Raw genomic sequence first — 18,481 nt, forward strand, 5'->3', positions numbered from 1 at the left:
AAAAGGCTTAATAAACCGCAGTGTTGTGGATTGTATCTCTATCACATGACTTAAACAAAAATAAATCACTTCCATGATTTCAATTAAGAAAAAAAAACATTCTAATAGTCTCTATGATGGCAATTTAACAATACATTCATTCACATCCAAAACACATGAGTATGTGTTTGAATATTAGATATCTATTTTTGTTGGAGTCTGCTATTGTCTTGGGTATGCTATTTCCTGCTGCTAAAAGCATTTTAAATGTTGCATTTGTTTTAATTTTAGATAAGAACAAAGAGCATAATTTTTTCATCACAGACTCAGAGCCATCAGGAGGAGACTTCTGGCGAGATATAGCAGGTAGGCTCAGAAAAATGTAGAGGATAAGCAGACAGAAACTTAAATTCATAATCAAATGTCTGAATATTTAGTGCAAGAGTAAAGATAAAAAAAATTCCAAATAGATATAACTAAGAAAAATGCTAATAAGGGGAAAACAATGACTTTAATAGCAATAAGATTATTAATTGCTGGGCATATTTCAGCAGAAATTTGCAGAAATATATCAGGTTACACAATGAAACAGTCTGGAAAAACATAAAATGACAATAATTGAAATGTTCTCTTTGAAACCTTCCATTAAAAAGGATCACAGCTTATTGCTTTTAATATCTGTCAGAAAGACATTAAAGGTGTTTTATGACATCTATGCCAACATTTATATTATCTCCATGATAATGATCTCTACACAAAATGTATAATACATTTACAAAAATTACATTATACAAATTAAATGAAACCACCTTTTACTGATTGCTAAATGTCTCCAAGGGGTTTGGGAAAGACGTGATTAGAAGTTTTGATACTAAGTTGTCTATTGCAGTGTCTTAAGGAGAGGGTTTTGTTTCTTGGGAGAAAGGAATCTAATTTTCCATTTATGTAATGCAAACTGCCTTGGCTTTGACTATTCACGGTTAATTGACTGTCAAACGAGGTTGTTATCCTCAGGCAATGTCTGCAAATTTGCCTGTCAAATGAGACAGAGAGAGCAAGCGGGAAGGGGTGGGGAGAGAGAGTTGTACAAGGAGTGGAAATGAAGAAAATAGGATCTCAAAGAAATCTTATATAATAGCAGAGAACAATTGGAAAAGATCAGAAACATTTCTGAATTTACTGTGTTTGTAAATTTATTGCATTTGAAAGATTGTTTTAACAACAATAAAAAGCACCACAGATGTATTATGCGAAGGGGGGAAAGGAAAGCAATGGTATTTTAGATTATATGAATGATGAAGAGATCGATATTGTATTGTGGGTCAGTGAATAAATGTCACCTGGTTAGTTTGGGTTCCTAAAAATATTCTCCATTGATTATACTTCCAAGATAGTAAGAAGTAATCTTGAATGAATTAGTAAGAACATAGGACACGTATGTATTCCTCACTGTGGCCATTTTTTAAGTTAATTTTCACTTTTCTGAGTGATATGATCTATGCCAATTTTTAAACAAATTATTGTAACATGGTTATTTTTACTTAGCTATTTATTTTGCAGTCTTTTGTGCAAACATCTGAATGCTTTGCATTCACTAATACTGCTATACTGTGATAGTCCTATCTTTATAGATGCACATTTTAGTTCACAATGTACAGAACATTGGATATTTGAAATCTTTTAAGAGTTATAAAGATACTGAGAAATGAAAGGCAACATTTTGGTTAAAAGAGTTGGGACTGGGAGAGGAACAACTGCTGTCACAGAACTCAAAAATATCCAAGAGCTAGGAGCTGTGCTATCTTACCACACACAGTCCCATTATTTTCTGTGGGACTATGTATGATAGGAAATGTTGGCAGGATTGAACCCTAATAATCGAGCACAAAGTCAAGGTATTTATAATATATTTAAAATGTCATTCTGTTGGATTCAGTGTTGTCAAACGACTTCTCAGAAATTTCTAAGTCTTCAATTGACTTTATATAAAAAGCAATTAAAACTTAAAATGGCAGCTTTCAAATATGGAAGAAATAGATTAGAAATATTTTGGCTTATGTTCAGATTATAGTTAACAATTCAATCTCATAAAACTAGCTGTAAAGTAGCTCCATATCTTCCATATTAGAGAAACACAGTTTGGGTGTTGCACATGCATGCACCTAATCAAGCATGCAAATTAATCAGGACTGTCTGCAAGGCTGAAATAGATTGAGACTGAAAGCAGTCTGAACTGTACAGTCAACAAAGAGTGAAAATTCTTTCTTCTTTTCAATCAAGCAGTGTCCAGGAAAGAGTTCTAAATTATTCAAATTCCCATGGCTATTTCAAAAGCTACCTGCGACTGACTTACATAACTGGTCCAGTTCTTTGGGAAAGCCAGATAATTTACCACTCTGACCTTCCTTTAGCGTACAGAGCAGAAACTAGAAAGGCCAAAATTCCTACACCAAAATTTGTGTTCCACTACAAATACTACATATTTTTACGGAAACGTGTATTTCCCCAGGGAAAGTTTTCAGACTGCTTCAGATTTTGGCAATGCCTTCAGAAAAAAATCGAAGTTATGCTCAATGAGCCAATCCTGTTTTCGTTTTCTGTAAATCTAGAGTAACTCAATTGAACTCCATGAAACTACTGCAGATTTGTACCAGAGTAACGAAGAATACAAACTAACATGATGTATGTTAAATGCAACAAATTATGGGCCCAACCCTGTGCCTTTATTTGCATAATTAGGCCCCAGTGGCTTCAGAACCTGGCCCCAAATTTAAATAATGTTAACATTTTCACACAAGCTGGTGACAAAAAACAGAGAAGTCAGAATTCTGTCATGGGGAAGGGAAAAGACAAAATTCCACATTTGGGACCTGATCCTGCAAAATTGTTCAGTGGGACTTTATGTAAGCAAATGGATCTGTGTTTACAGAACTGATTGTGGCCTACAGTTTGAAATAACTGGCTTCTTTCTCTTCAAATTTTTACCAGACTCAGAGCTGTGTTGCCAAGTTTCTTGATATTATAAATATTTGGTGCTTGGTAAGCCCAGCTCCTGGAATCCTGTGGTTGCATGAAGAATCTCAGCTTCCATTAAGAAAGTAAATTTCTTGCCCTTGTGCTTGCAGAGTAAAGCTTGAAAATATATCTTAAGAAGGGCTCAAATATGAAAAGGCAAATGAAAATATGTCCCTATTTATTCTTTCTTTTGGCTTCAGATCAAAACTTTTTTTTTAATCTCATGATTCTTGAGGACCTAATAATGTTTCTTGTAGATTTGGTTTTGGTAGTACATTCTACATTCCCCACACGCTCTGTAGTCCTACAGATTTTTTAAAATCCATGCCTTTGTTTTAAACATTAAACAAAAATTATAGAATAGACTTTATCTGCACAGAAGTACAACTGAGTCCTGTTAAGGTTGTTCCTTTTTTAAAAGGCAAATTAATATTTAAGCTTTTAGCTTTTGAGAGACCTATTTTTGTGTGTCCTAATTTCAGATGGTGCTTACATGTGTGCTTTATGATTTTCCTTGAATCCTGATTTGCATACTTATTAAAATCAAAATGTGACATGCCTCCTTTAGAAGGGGTTCAAGTGTCTGAAGTAAATGCCTGCTTCAACAGGATTTTTTTCAGGGATTTTTCTTATATATATGTCAAAGCAACAGAATGGTTTCTTTAGAGGTTTTGTAGTCTGCCAGTTAAAAATCTCTCTCTCTTTTTAAAATGCATATTTATTTATCTAGTAGATACTGGTGGCTCCATCCCTGCAGTCTGTTGTTTCTGTACATAGGTCTGTATCCAGCATAAAGTATCAATGGCCTCTGAGACATATGCATTTTGACAGGCTGTGGATGCTGACTTCATGACAGGCTGAACTATCCAAGAGGGAGAATCAGCCTGCTGCTGAAGTCTTTAAAATAAGACAATAGACAGTTCCAGACAGGGGTGAGATGCAGAGGCAGGGACTAGACTGCAGTAGTAACTACAGCCCTCAGGCAACAATTGCCTTGCACAGCCATGGATAGGGGAGCATGACTCCAGCTGACCAGGCTTACGAATAAATTGCCTGGAAGCACTGAGGTCCAGGGAGCCTTGTGAGAAAAGAAAGAATGGTTAAGGGGGTAAAGTGCAGGACTGAGTCAGGAAATATGGATTATTTTCCTGGTCCCAACACAGTTTGGCTGTGACACTGTGGCCAAATCAGTTAGGATATAGCTAAATTTAAAACGTTGCAGGAGCACAGGTGTAGGGCTTCAGCGTTGACGCTATTGCGATGGGAGAGGCTCTCCCTTTGGTATTGAAAATCCACATCCCTGAGAGGCGGACAACACTAGGGGTTCGACTGGCTTACCTGCAGGTTTGTCTACACTTGAAATAAGACAGCAGCAGAGTTCTCTTGCTGACATAGAATTCTACCTTCAACCTAGTGCTGTTTACATGGGGACTTTGTTTGGCTTAACTACATCAGTCGGGTGGATTTTTTACACCCCATAGAGACATACTTATGCCAATATAACTCTTCAGTGTAGACCAACCCTTAGTATTCCTGAAATAACTGTCCCCATCTGTATAGCAGGGGCAATGTGAAACATATTTAGTCATTAGTAATGGGGAGAAAGCCATGCTAGTCTATATACTATCACAACAAAAAAGCAGTCAAGTAGCACTTTAAAGACTAACAAAACAATTTATTATTAGGTGAGCTTTTGTGGGACAGACCCACTTCTTCAGACCATAGCCATACCAGAACAGACTATGGTCTGAAGAAGTGGGTCTGTCCCACAAAAGCTCACGTAATAATACCTTGTTTTGTTAGTCTTTAAAGAGCTACTTGACTGCTTTTTTGTTTTGACATTTAGCCATTGGTTACGAGCATTTGGAAAGCCTCTGATGGATTATGGCTTTACAGAAGTGAAAAGCACTTAAGTGACATACAAAGTGGGGGGAAATCTTGGGGCTTTGTGTCCATTTTTGTTTGTTTATTGCAAGGGAAGATGCTCTGAAGTATAGATGCTTTTTCTTTTCTTTTCTTTTCTTTTTCCTTTTTAATTTCATGGTTTCTTTAAATTGGAAATTCAGTTCTTTGCTACTCTGCTGATTGGAGTGCTAATGAATTTCTGACTTCGCATGAGCCAAGGCCTTGTCTGCACACAAACTTGCATCTGTTTGCCTGTGTGCTTAAAATCTGATGTAGTTATTTGGCTCATGCCCTCTGTAACACTATGTCTAGACTGCAGGCTTCTGCGGACAAAACTGCTGCCAACAGAAGTTTTGTCAGTAGTGTGCATCCAGACTGCAGATCTCTCGAAAGAGATCTGCTGGTTGGGAGCATTCTGTTAACATTCATGTACACCTCATTCCACAAGACAGAAGGAATGTCTCAATGGGGGAAGGAGGGACGTTCTGACACTTGGCTCTGTGTGGACCGGCCAAATGTCAGAAAAAGCTTCTCCCTACAGAACTGGCAGCAAAATATATGCAAATGTGACAGTCTAGATGTAGCCTAAGAGTGCAGGGAGTGAACAAGTGAGCTGCATGCTTATCATTTGGACACCACTTTGCTCCCTGGAGAAAGTTGAGTGAGGTGATTACATGATCAGACTGGCAGGCTGCGTGAGGTAAACAGCCTACCAACCCCAAAAGTTAGAGACAGGAAGGAAAGGTGGAGAGAGAGGAAATGGGCTAGCTGATCCCAGTCACACACAGACCTCAGGGAAGGGAGACCTCTGCTTCTCTCAGGTCCTGAGGAGCAGGTCTCAAGTACAAAGGATACTGTGAATAGCCCTTTTGCACGGGCACGTACAGGAGTTGGTGGAGCAGGGTGGATACACAATCAGTAGAGTCTAAACCAGTTTATTTTGTGCAAAGATGCAGCAGCTGACCCTGCCCTTCTTACACCCTCTGTAGATGCTCTTATTTCCATGTAACAGTGGTCTGTTTCAGTTCATCTTAGGCCCGGTCTACGCTTAAAACTTAAAAGCCCTGGTATTTGGGGTATAAAAAACATATTGTCCAGAGCAGCGTAGTTATGCCGCCCAAGCCCTCTGTGTAGACACAGCTAGTTCAGTGGGAGACTGTTTCCATAACTCGGAGAGGTGGAGTTCTTACAGTGGTGAGACAACCCCATCCATCATGATAGTCTCCATCAACTTCACAAGGTTACACCAGCAAAGCTACAGCCCTAGAGCTATGGCGTTATATTTTCTGTAGTCTAGACAGGGTTTTAATCTGCTTTTTTAGAGGATTAAGCAAAACCAAAATAGGCCCTTCTAAGTATATAGTAAGTGTCTACACAAGGGTTTTCACCTGTTTAACTAATTTGGCTTTAAAACTCACCTTTAGTTGAAATAGACACAAGTTTATTTGAAGGCCTTGCATAGTGATAGCGGTACTATAAAAAGGAGAGGGGATTTTTCCTTATATTGGTTACATTTCTGGCGGGGAGTGGGGCGAAGGGAAGTTTTAGTGTTTTGAAACATATTTGTCTTTTAATTCACACTAAAGAGAAAAGAGGTTCATTAAATATTCAGCATGTCCTCCCTTTCCTTTAAGCAGTGCACCTTTGCCATTCCCTCCCAGAAGGTACCAATGGGAAACAGGGGAGACCAGACTTAACATTCCTAGATTATTTTTTTTAAGTTAAAAAACAAGAGTGTGGGGGGAGCCCCTTTTTAAAAGGTTCAGGTCCTCTTTGTACATAGATGCCCACACAAGTCAAGCTCAATTATTAAAGAAAAGATCCTTTTCAGGTCACCTTTAAATCTTTTCCTCCTCCCATCCCACCCCCAGACACCTGCAAGGGTAAGGGTTGAAGAGCTACAAAAATGCCTTTCTCTTCCTCATAGGAAGCCTCTCTACTTACACACACACCTAGAACTGGAAGGGACCTCTGGAGGTCATCTAGTCCAGCCTCCTGCCCTCTTGGCAGGACCAAGCACCCTCCCTGACATCTATCTGCTTTAATTAGTCTCCACAAGGATTGAACTCACAGGCCAAAGTTTAGCAAGCCAACATGCAAACCACTGAGCTATCCCTCCCCCCTTGTGGAGGTGGCAGGAGTTACTCACTATGCCATGTGGCTCTTCCTCCAGTCTGCTATGCGGCTTGCAGTCACAGAGAGCTACCAATGTTACACTAACCTTTTAAAGTTTAACCAAGCAACTGGGGAAGGCCTTTCCCGAGCACTGTCCCGCTTCTGTGCTTGCTTGTTGAGCTTTCCCAAGAATCAGATGCTGATCTGTCATTTTGTTTGAAAATGGGGTAGTACAGTGTACTTAATCTTGCTTGGAAAAAGGGCACAGCTTCTGTGGCTGTGGAGGATGAAAAGCTCGAAGGACTATATTTACCAATTATACCTGTGGATCAGACATCATACTACGGCAGTATTTTCCTCAGAATGACAGTTAAAACCACCTGAATTCTGAGGAAAGACAGGCTCAATGAGGTGGACTTGTTAAGAAAACAAGTCATGGCTGTAACTTGTAGAACAACAGTGTAGATACATAATGTAACTTGTATCCACTCATGTCACAAGTCTGCTGTATTCCCTAATTTTTATAACTAATCTTTCACTCTCTCAATTAATATTTATGTAACAAAATAACCAATTCTGTCAACAATTCTGTTTTACTTTTAAGAAAAAGTCAGTAATTTAAAAAGCCCGCTATTAATTCCAAGTTACGCAAGCATACAACTTCCCCCCCACCTGAAAAAATATAATCATCCAATTTGTATGGTCTCTTATTTTGAGAAGTGTTTTAGGAGCCTGATTTTTAAATTTTTATTCATTTTACTTTGGTTCAATATTTTTTTTTTCTAGATAGAGGAATCGTGTGTATTTCACATCACCCCAGAAAGAAAAATCCTATTATATAAACTCAGTGTATAATGGAAATGCTGACCCCACAGTAACTAAATCTATATAAATATATAGAGATAAATGAGCTTGTATAATAAATGTAGAAGATCACATAGATATGAAAGGTAGATAGATATACAATATGTTTCATATGTATTAATAAGATTTTCATGCATACTGGTTTTAAATGTGCATTGATTTCTGGAAGTGAACAGTAAATGTTTCCTGGTAAATCTCCTAAATATATGTAAGAGGGGACATTTCAGTTTTACTTTAAAATTAGTTAATCATATGAACACATTCCTAATTACACAGCAATATTCAAGATTTTTTTAAATAGTTGGCAACTGTGTAGTGAGTTTAGTGCTGTACAACTCATATTTTTAAGAATAGCCTTTTCTGAAGATTCTTTTGGCAAATTATATAAGCAAATTATTAACTTTCTTCACCTGACTTCATTGGTACTACTGTGTGCCCAGGTGTGTGCAGAATTGGTCTGTTTAAAACAAACTAATGTCTTCCAAAATGTTGGTTTCCCATTTTGTTTCAGTCATAAACAATAGTAGATCTGCTGCTATTTTCAATTGGAGCGTGGTTTGTTCTTTCTTATATTTTTAAAATAATTTCTTTTGTGTTTTCTGACTCAAATCTCTAAGAGTTACGAAAATTCAAGGGGGGGGAAGTCCAATCTTTCTAGAACATAATAGTTTCTTACGCCAAAAAGTTTGCATTTTAATTTTGATTACTCTCTATATGAAATAACCACATTGTAGAAAAAATTAATAAAAAAATCAGGAGACAACTACAAGAAGCGATATTTATGCACCTAGAACTATACTCAAAATGCATAGTCCAGAAAATTCCTAACTTCTCCATGTCCAAAAGTTGCACCAAAATGACTTTGATTTCCATGGATTTTTTCTGGAATTGCAGTGGTATAACTGAGAGCAGAATTTGGACTGTAAATTCCTTACAAATACTGTCAGTCCAGTCATTCCATATGACCAAAACTTCCACCGGAAAATAATTTGTCCATGCTGAGCTGTAATATCCAAGTTAATCTAGTGCGGGGGTTTTTAAACTGTGGGTTGCTCAAGAACAGGGGGCTGCAGGGTTATTACATGAGGGTTGTGAACTGTCTGCCTCCATCCCCAAACCCCACTTCACTTCCATCATGTACAATAAATAGAAAAAAAATGTGTTTAGTTTAAAATGGGTGTCGCCCTTGCTGTGTGAAAGGGGTCAACAATATAAAAGTTTGAGAATCTCTGTATAGCACTCCGTTGATTGAAGTGGAGTTACTTATAATTTTTGTAGGTGTAACGGAAATCTGAATCTAGTCCACTATGTGAGACTTGCATTATTTTTTTCAGTCTTAGGAAGGGTTTAAAAGTTTTTCTTTGAATTCAAATAACCACATAAAATTTAGCAAATTTTAACATACACAAAAAGGAGAAACTGATTAATTTTGATACAAAGGAGCAAAAACAGACTATGGGAACACAACAAGCAAGAAGGTAGAAATAATACCTGCATTTATATTATGTGGGTCAGGCATCTTGAAAGGTTTTGCTGCATTGAAACCATTAGTACTGGGAGCACATGAAATCACTGAGATGCATTGTGTGTTAAAAACAGAAGCAAGATAGACATCTGGTTGTGAGATTGGATTTGGAATTACCTGGCCATGCCACAGGCTTCCTGTGTGTTCTTGGGCACTTAGATGCTCTTTGCCTCAGTTTCCTATTTCTGTATGGAAGGCAATGCTTCTGTCCCCCCCCACCCTTTGTGTAGATTCCAAGCTGTTCAAGGCAGGGACTGTCATTGTGCTTTGCACAATGGGCCACCAATCTCTGTTGCATAAGAGTGGTATCAACAACAGGATTATTTATTAGCAGGTCATAGTTTCAAATGATTATCACATAGTAGCATCTGAAATGCCACTGTTATCTGTTCTTCTAGATCTGAGGAAAATGTGCTAAGATTTTCAGGGCAACCAGCTTATGAGTTATATTAATCATACTTCCACTCCATTTATGCAGGCCAGGCTAAACTCCCAATTTCCCAACCCACCAAGTACTGGGCTCAGTGTTGCTTTCTTTAAAACAAAACCAAAAAGAACAAAACCCCAGGAACAAAAACCCATGAGTTTGAAATTCTGGGATCTTTTTTATCCTGGGCAGGAATCTGGAGGGGAGATTCCCACTGGCATATTGAAGATGTCAACTTTGACTGTGCTTCTTCATGTCTTCTGTAATATTGGTTCTCTAGATCAGGATCTTGGTATTTTAAGGGAGACAGAATCAGATCATCCCCTTCTCCCCTGCCTTGTGCAGTGTTTTAATGGCATCTGTAAGTGTACAGGCAGCCAGAATTTGACCCTGTGTTTATCCCTGCTTTTCAATTTATTGTAATGGAGTCCTGCAAAATCTGAATGTATCGCTTAGAGTCAGCCACATTTAGTAATGTGCTTTGTAAACATACCCTGACACTCTGCTCTGCAATCTGCCATTCAGTTCTAGATCTCTGTTAAGAAGATATGGTCAGTTAAACCTTATTTTTTTATAATGTGGGCAAATTAGGTTCTAAGTGTGGAACATCAAAATTCTTTCATTTACAGTATGATCTAAACTAGATTTCACTTTGGGGGACTGAGGGAGGCAGATGTGAATGTCACTGTATCATCTAGCCTCCTGCCTAGTTGTGTAACTAGCTTTCTGCTTATAATTTAAGCCCTGGTCTATTTGTCTTCGCACAGAATATTAAAACATGTGTATAAAAGAAGCCTGAGACATTTTAAAGGTTTAAAGTTATGCTATTCAGCATAAGTGTAATATTTTAAAGAGACTAGGTTCCGGGAAGTTGTTTGAACCATATGGCTTTATCACAGATTTCAAATGGGTAAGCATTAGGAGCCTTGTTCCAGATAATAAATACAGCATGTTTTATTTATTAGAACCCAGAACCATAAAATTGGATTCCTTTAGGAAGACTCATTGTAGGATTGTGGCCTTAGGTGCTACAGTAATAAGCCTGGGTCCAGAGTTTCAAAAATAGAACCCTGAAGTTAAGTTCTTAAATCCATACTTAAGAGAATATGGGTGGGATTTTCAAAATTACCTGGGGCAAATATCCCATGGAATCAAAGTTGACATTAACGATACATTTACTCCTGGGTCAGGTAGGTGCCAGTCCATTGAGGTCAACCACAACTCAGTAAGAATTTCTCCTAAGTGTCTTAGGTGCTTTTAAAAAAATTCCACTCTTCTTAGGAAAAGGTTGGCCATTTTGCACAAACCTGTGGGAGTATATTAATCAGATGTAAATCCATGGAGAATAATAGAAATTAGAGTCAGAATGAACCTGAGCTCCTTTTTCAAAAATGTCTTGAAGGCTTAGGAGCCTAAATCACGTTGACTTTCAGTGAGGTTCTGCAGGGCCAGATTTGTAGAGGTAGTTAGGCATCTGAAAATGTGGAGAAGCACCTAATGGGATTTTCAGATGTGCTTAGGTGTCTAACTCCCACATCCACAGTCCTTGAAGATCTCTACTTTTGGAGCTGGTATTAAAGTCAAAGTGAGTTCTTCAGACTGCAGTCGTGAAGAATATGACCCATGCAGTGCTTGCAAAGAGTTAAATATCAATACTACAGAAAGGAATGGCAGATATGCTCCTAAGCCAGTGACAGTGCTGTAAATAGAGATGTTTCTTTTTCCTGAATAGATGAGTGTGTGCTGACTCCCAGAATGTACTAGGCCCCTTTGCACAAGTTCTGTCCCTGTTCTGAAGTGTGTAATCTGATACCCAGTAATTAGCATTGACAGGGGAGCATGTGCTCCCCCGCACATACCTTAAACTTAGTGCTACTTTCACACTCTTGTCTTTTAATTCCAGAAAGAGTATTCAATCTGTAGTTTTCCCATATTTATTTTTAATTTATTAAATGAAACCATTCTTAATGCTGATTCCTAAATTAATCACTTTTAAAAACAAAAAGATTTTATAAGAAAACAAAACAAAGGGATTCTTATTTATACAAGTTAATTGCCAAAGGCCAATTATCCAGTATGCTTCAAACGTACTGTCTCTGCTCAGATTGGTCCAGGCTTCACTGTAAATTGAGACCTACTGTTGGAGTCCTCATGCAAGCAAAGAGGCTGCTTGAAAAAGAGTTTTGTCTGTAGAATTGGACTGTTTCTAGCCATTTAGAGCCGGGAAGTGGACACTCCTTTGTGATAGGCAAAATAAATCAAAATAATATACTGCCTGTCTATTGGGTTACTTTTATGTAGGCATCATACAATAAGTAAGTCCTCAAGAGGATTTCTTAGGAAAGAACAATCTGCTTCGCCCATAAAAAATGGAAAGTGACTGTCTAGGAAGGAGTATTGTAGAAAGGAATCTAGGGGACATAGTAGACCACAGGTTAAATATGAGTCAACAGTGTGACACTTGCAACCTTCTCCCCCCTTCCCGCCCCCCAACATTCTGGGATGCATTAACATGAGTTTTATAAGCAAGACACAAGAAGTAATTTTTTCTGCTCTACTCTGTGCCACTTAGGCCTCAGCTGTGTCCAGCTCTGGGTTTTGCATTTCAGAAAAGATTGTGGAGAGAATGCAGAAGGTCCAAAGAAGAGCAACAAAAATGGGGGAGATGGTTATATCTTCCCTCATAGATGTTCTGTTGTAATCTCCATCATTGGAGATATCTACAACCTCCCAAGGCAATTTATCCCAGTGTTTAATAACTCTGAAAGGAAGTTTTCCCCTAATGTCCAACCTAAACCTCCCATGCTGCAATTTAAGCCCATTGCTTCTTGTCCTACCCTCAGAGGTTAAAGAGAATAATTTTTATCCCTTCTCCTTGTAACACCCTTTTATGTACTTCCAAGCTGTTATGTCCCTTCTCAGTCTTTGTATAGCAAACATGACCTGAGAGGCAAGACTGAAAGAACTAGGTTTGTCTAGTTTGGAAAAGAGAAGACTGAGAGGAACCATATATAGTTGGGTTGATATGGGCATACCTGGGGAGGAAGTTATTGTTAGTGATTACATCTTGGAAGAGCAGGGGAGGAGTGAAGAGGATATCTGTGAAGCTAGAAAAGAGGGAGGTGATATATTTCAGGCATGGATGCAATTTCTTTAGCTGTCAAGGGAGACAGAGGAAGGTTTGGGACTTTGATATATCATGGAGGAAGGACAGCAAGATTTGAATGTTACTTTCGCTCTTATTTCCCCTTCCAATTATCATGTCTCCTGACCTTAAAGCTTAGCAGCAGTGTAGTCTGCAGATCTGTCTGACCCACACCCTGCCCCGCTAGGTTTGGGAAGGAGCACTGTCACTTAACTTTCCTATGCACCTGCTTTGAGGAATGTGCATGCCAAGTAGTTACCACATGAAATTAGGAGCTTGTATACGTGAAACGTTCTATTTATAAAAAGGATTTGAAAGCCATGACATTTTGTGCTGACCATTTCTAAAGCCTTGGACATCTAAGCAGAGAATGCAAGTTAGCACTCGAGATAATAGAAGATATACCTTCGGAATTCTGGTGACTTTGATATGGAACCAATTCTGCAGCTTTTGCAAAGGTAGAACTCCCTTTAACATCAATGGTGGTTAGCCTTACACTGCAGAAGTGAGGTCTGAATGCTGAAACCTTCTGTCCAGACTTTCAAAAAGGATGTAAGAACAATGTCCAATAAGAGCAACATATATAAATCGATAACTTTTCCTTTCCTTCCTTAAGGTGAACACACACAAGAAACCAATTCACCTCATTCACTGAAGAAGGATGTAGAAAACATGGGGAAAGGTGAAAAACAGCTTTGATGTTATTAAAGTGCTTTTTGTTTTAATAGAATAGAAGGATAATAGGGAAGTATTTTTTGTTCAGTGCCATATTTTAAGCTTGACAAGTAACATATGAATAATATATGGACCTTTGGGTGGATATAATTGAGATTAATGCATATGTATCAATCAATACATGACACTGTAATACAATACTTTAAAATAATATATTACATTGATTTATATTCATGGATTTCTGCACAAAATCTATCCTAGGTCTATGTGATGCCTTTTTTTTTAAACTACTACAATATTTTTTTTTATAATAATGAATTGCTGCACATAGCAGTTCTCTTGAGTTATTTATACACATAAGTAAAACAGCTCTTCTTTTCTCTTTTGTTAGAAGAACTTCAGAAGGTTTTGTTTGAACAAATAGATTTACGGAGGAGATTAGAACAGGAATTCCAAGTGTTAAAAGGAAACGCTTCTTTCCCAGTATTCAGTAAGACATGTTTCTGTGTTTTTCACTGTTTGTAGAATGTTGTTATTGTTTATTATCTGCTTATAAAAGCATGGAAATGCTGTTACAGGGGTGTATGTCATTAGACACTTGAGCTGACCCCACTACAGTAAATGGAAATTCTACCAAGGGCAGTAGATCAGGCCCTTTAGGCACAGACTTGAAGTGTTGTATATTTTGGACAAGCATAAACAAGATTTTTGTCACAGTGGCTTTGGTAAATTTCCTCTATCTGTTAAAAACATTAGGGGTCCCCCGAGACCTGCCCCCACTCCCTTAGTCTGACCATAAAGTCAGTATAGCTAGCCATACCCCATGCCGGGGGATTCTACAGCATATCAGGGCTTATCCCATACCTGTTTTCTCTGCAGCTGGCCAAGAGGGAATGGCTGGGGCTTTGCTCTGCCCTGGAATGCACATCTGTTGCATAAACCCCCCTGAGGCTTTTGTAGCTAGTGGCCTTCAGGCTGTTCCATATTATGCTCAGGGAACTGGCCCAGCCTAAATTTAGGCCACACAACAGCTACGGCTGCACTTTTCCATCCTGAGGTGTTCCTTGTGTGTTCCTTAGCTATTGCAGTGGATCTGGGCCATTAAGAGGCGATGACTTATGCCATATGAACACAGGATGGCGAGGAACATCATAAAAACGTGGTGGTATTTGTCTCCCCTTGAGTATGTTGAAAGACCAATTGCTTGAGGCCTTTCAGAATAGACTGAATGAAACACTGGAAAATATGCTGCAAAGAAAAATCCTGCATTGGCCAGGGACAGACTGGATGACAAAATAGGCCACTCTGCTGCTTGTAATGCCAGGCAGCACAGTGCTCGGCACTTCAGTCTAGCTCCTCCCTTCTATGGCCCACTGTGCGTTTGGCATGTCACATGCAGGTATTCGAACATGCAATTGTCTGCTGCCATTAGTCCCACTGAAGAGCGATGGCACCAGGCTCGGTGATGAAGAAGGCCTGAAAAGAAAAACAAAACTTTGTGCCTTTTTTTGGTTCTTCATAATGGTTAAGGAAGGCCTGCACACTTGTTTGCATTTTTGTTTGCAGTCTGTTTGCTTTTAACTTGCATATCAGGTCTTGTCTGTGTCCCTCTGGCCATAGGCTTCTGTGCTTTGACAGAGAATTATTGAAACAGGACCTTGCAAGAGCCTAAAAGCTGAAACTTAATCAGGTGGGAGAGGAAGGTTTTTTAGTAGATGCTTGGTTTTCGTTATCACTTATCTGACCTAAAAGCACTGACAATTACTTGGGCAAAAAGCTCTAAACACTCTGATTTCTTCAGTTGTAAACCATTCTAGTTTTTTAGTTCTGCAAAAAGTCCTTCCACAAAATCAATGAAACAAGATTTGATATTCAGAGAGTCCAAACATTTAAAAAGCAAGGCCTTTACCCATCACAGAGAAAGAAAGGGAGAATGTAATTTTTTCCACCTTCAAGTAGATAGAGTAGAATTTTACCCCCCTAAGGCATGATATTGGGGCAATACTGAAAGTCAAAGAGATGCAAAGTAAGTCTCCCATCTTTAGTGTGGACATCAAAAACATGTGCACTTCTTCATAAATTAACACAAAGACAACCCTGATGTTATGTGGACTATGCCATAAAATAAAGATGACATAATATGCAGTACAGATTCAGCTACTGGGTTTGGAGCTAGGTGATATTAAAGCAATTCATGTACTTCAGTTCTTGTACTTGAAAGCATTTACGTTCATGGGATTGTAAAACTGGCATCTTGGAACCTTGCCATTCAGGTCTCACATTTATCCTTTTGTTCTGGAGTAAAATTAATACTCCATCATTGCCATGTAAATAAACACTGCAATTAAACCGCATGAAATACAATTCCAATGAAAGAAAATAATGCGTCCTTCTGACCAAGGAAGTGGCATCTGTGCACAACAGCATGAAAAATAGGTGGTTTCAGTATACCACAAAGCAGTGGTCAATCTTACTCTAGTTTAAAATAGAAAAGTACTTATGCTATAAACATTAGATGCCACGGGCTGTAAAACCTGTTTGCAGATTTACATGTACTGTACAAACAGTCCCCGTTTTATATAGTAAAATCAAAGACCAGACCTTTCTAAAGCACACATATATAACATACGAGCTAACTGTGCCCCTTTTATAAAGACCCTAGGCTTATCTATACCATGGTTTAGAACATTGCAAGTTGGAGTATGACTATAGCACTAATCTGCCATGCACTATGTGGACTCTGCTGCCATGCACTACATGTTCTGTAGTGGTCTTAATAGGTCAAAGAGTGCTACAGTCAGCTAATGAATTATAGCACCCCCCAACATGCCGCGTGCTAAGTTGTCATAGGGACAGGCCGTAAGTCCAGTCCTATAGCCTGTGGGCCAAATTCTGTTCTCACGCACTGAATCTCTCCATTGCAGTCAGTTGATTTATACCAGGGAAACTGAGAGCAGAATTTGATGCTTTGCAACATGTTGCTCTTCCCATTCAAGTCTGTGGATGTTCTGCCAAGCTGTGGCTGCAGAATCTGGCCCATTGAAAGAATTACTTGGGGTGTCCAATTTCTTCTGTCCAATTAACACTGACTGGACCATCGGTAAGCTACACAGAGCACCTAAACTTAGCATTTAAAAACTCATTCTTTGGTGAAACAAAACTTGATCCATCTAAAATATTTCTGTTGTCATCCTAGTACCCTATCCCAGATAGAAAGTGTCTATCAAAACTGCCCACCACTGGAGGGGAGTAATTTTTTATCAAAGGATTGTGCTGTGTTTAACAAGTTCTTCAATGGCAATTTGACTTCATTTGTGCAAATTCTGTGGTACAGTGGATGGTTTTAATTCATGCACCTGCACTTTTTTCCCCCAACCCACACAGATAATTTTCAAGATCAGATGAAACGGGAGCTGGCCTACAGAGAAGAAATGGTGCAGCAATTACAAATTGTAAGTCGTCCTTCTCACCATGAAATGTTAAGAGCCATCCCAGTACTCTCTTATTTACAGAGATAAATATATTCCTCAAAGTTTAAGCCATACAAGTGTACTACTACTGAGTCCATATTAACTTCTGTATACTGGGCTTGAGTGTGCAGTTCTCTCAGCTGGTTTGAAGTCTAATTACTAGACGTTTACTTAGAGATACAATCAGCAGATGTCTGCGTGGTTCAACTAAATGGAACTATTTTCCATGTGTTGACTAACAGAGATGTACATCTTCAGTGAAACTGAGGAGTTACCTACACTATCCTAGTAAACACTAAGCAATTAAATGCCTGCATATTGTGCGAGCAGTGCAATGCTCCCTTAGCATAGATGCACACTGGGAAAATTCATACCTCTGCAAAGGGTTCGCACCAGGCCCAAGTTTTAATCTATGTATGTGTCTGTTTGCACAAGGATGAATTTCACCCATTTGCAAAAAGTGATCAACAGTGTTAAGGGTCAGATTTTGAAAACACAGCAAAATGTTTGCATGTGTAACTGTTAAACCTTAACTTATTCATGTAAAAGAAAAGATGTGTTGTTTATCAGTGTGGGTGTCTGCAAATCTAACTTTGGGTCCTTGTACGTAATGCTCAAAACTTTGGCCCCAAAGTTCTGATTTAAACTGAGACAAATGAGAAGTTGAGGTTGCTCCATCCTTAATATACATAATTCTGCTTAGATGTTGCTTCAATCACAGAACCATCTGTAATATTTCAGAGAGGAAAAAGTATCTCGTAAATAAAGGGGTTTGGTCAATATTCATCTTGTAAGTTCCAAAGCTTCTTCAGCTGGTCATCAGTCTAGTGTTGCTCAACACTTGCGTGAGATGGGCTTCCCACATATCTGTGGTCATTTGGATAGTTTTGCAGTAGATAATCTGTTTTCCTTGTATCTGAGTTTGCCCAACCTTTGGTTACTGTCAGTTGCGAAAAGATGTGTTGGAACACTAAAGTGAAGCTGAAGACCAAATTGATCAAACTTGTGCATCTGTTGTTAGATATCTATGGGAGTGGCTTTCCAGCTAACTTCAGAGTAACTTCAGAGCAGTGGAAGCTGAGGGTACTCGATATCTCCAAAAGCATAGCCACTTATTTTGGAGCCTAAACTCTAGTCAGAGAAAACCTGATCATATCTGAGATTATTTTCATGTTTTAGGATTACTGCTGCTATTTTCCATCCCTTTTTCTCCTGCCCCCACACACATATTTTGGAAGGTTAATTTGCTAAATGCAAGTATCAGAGGGGTAGCTGTGGTAGTCTGTACCTGCAAAAACAATGAGAAGTCCTGTTGTACCTCATAGACCAACAGATCTTTTGGAACATAAGCTTTCGTGGGC

General features: G+C 38.7%; 1 protein-coding gene across 1 annotated transcript in view; it reads left to right on the top strand.

Moving 5' to 3' along the window:
• The window catches only part of SKOR2 (SKI family transcriptional corepressor 2), a 30,756-nt gene that overhangs the window by 3,135 nt on the left and 9,140 nt on the right, over positions 1–18,481 (top strand). Inside the window, exons 3-6 of the mRNA XM_074994355.1 lie at positions 271–345; positions 13,592–13,657; positions 14,042–14,140; positions 17,035–17,102. Coding sequence (XP_074850456.1) covers positions 271–345; positions 13,592–13,657; positions 14,042–14,140; positions 17,035–17,102 — 308 coding nt within the window. The remainder of the gene's footprint in view (positions 1–270; positions 346–13,591; positions 13,658–14,041; positions 14,141–17,034; positions 17,103–18,481) is intronic.

Source organism: Carettochelys insculpta, chromosome 5, assembly GCF_033958435.1.
Source record: "Carettochelys insculpta isolate YL-2023 chromosome 5, ASM3395843v1, whole genome shotgun sequence".
NCBI classification, from domain to species: Eukaryota; Metazoa; Chordata; order Testudines; family Carettochelyidae; genus Carettochelys; species Carettochelys insculpta.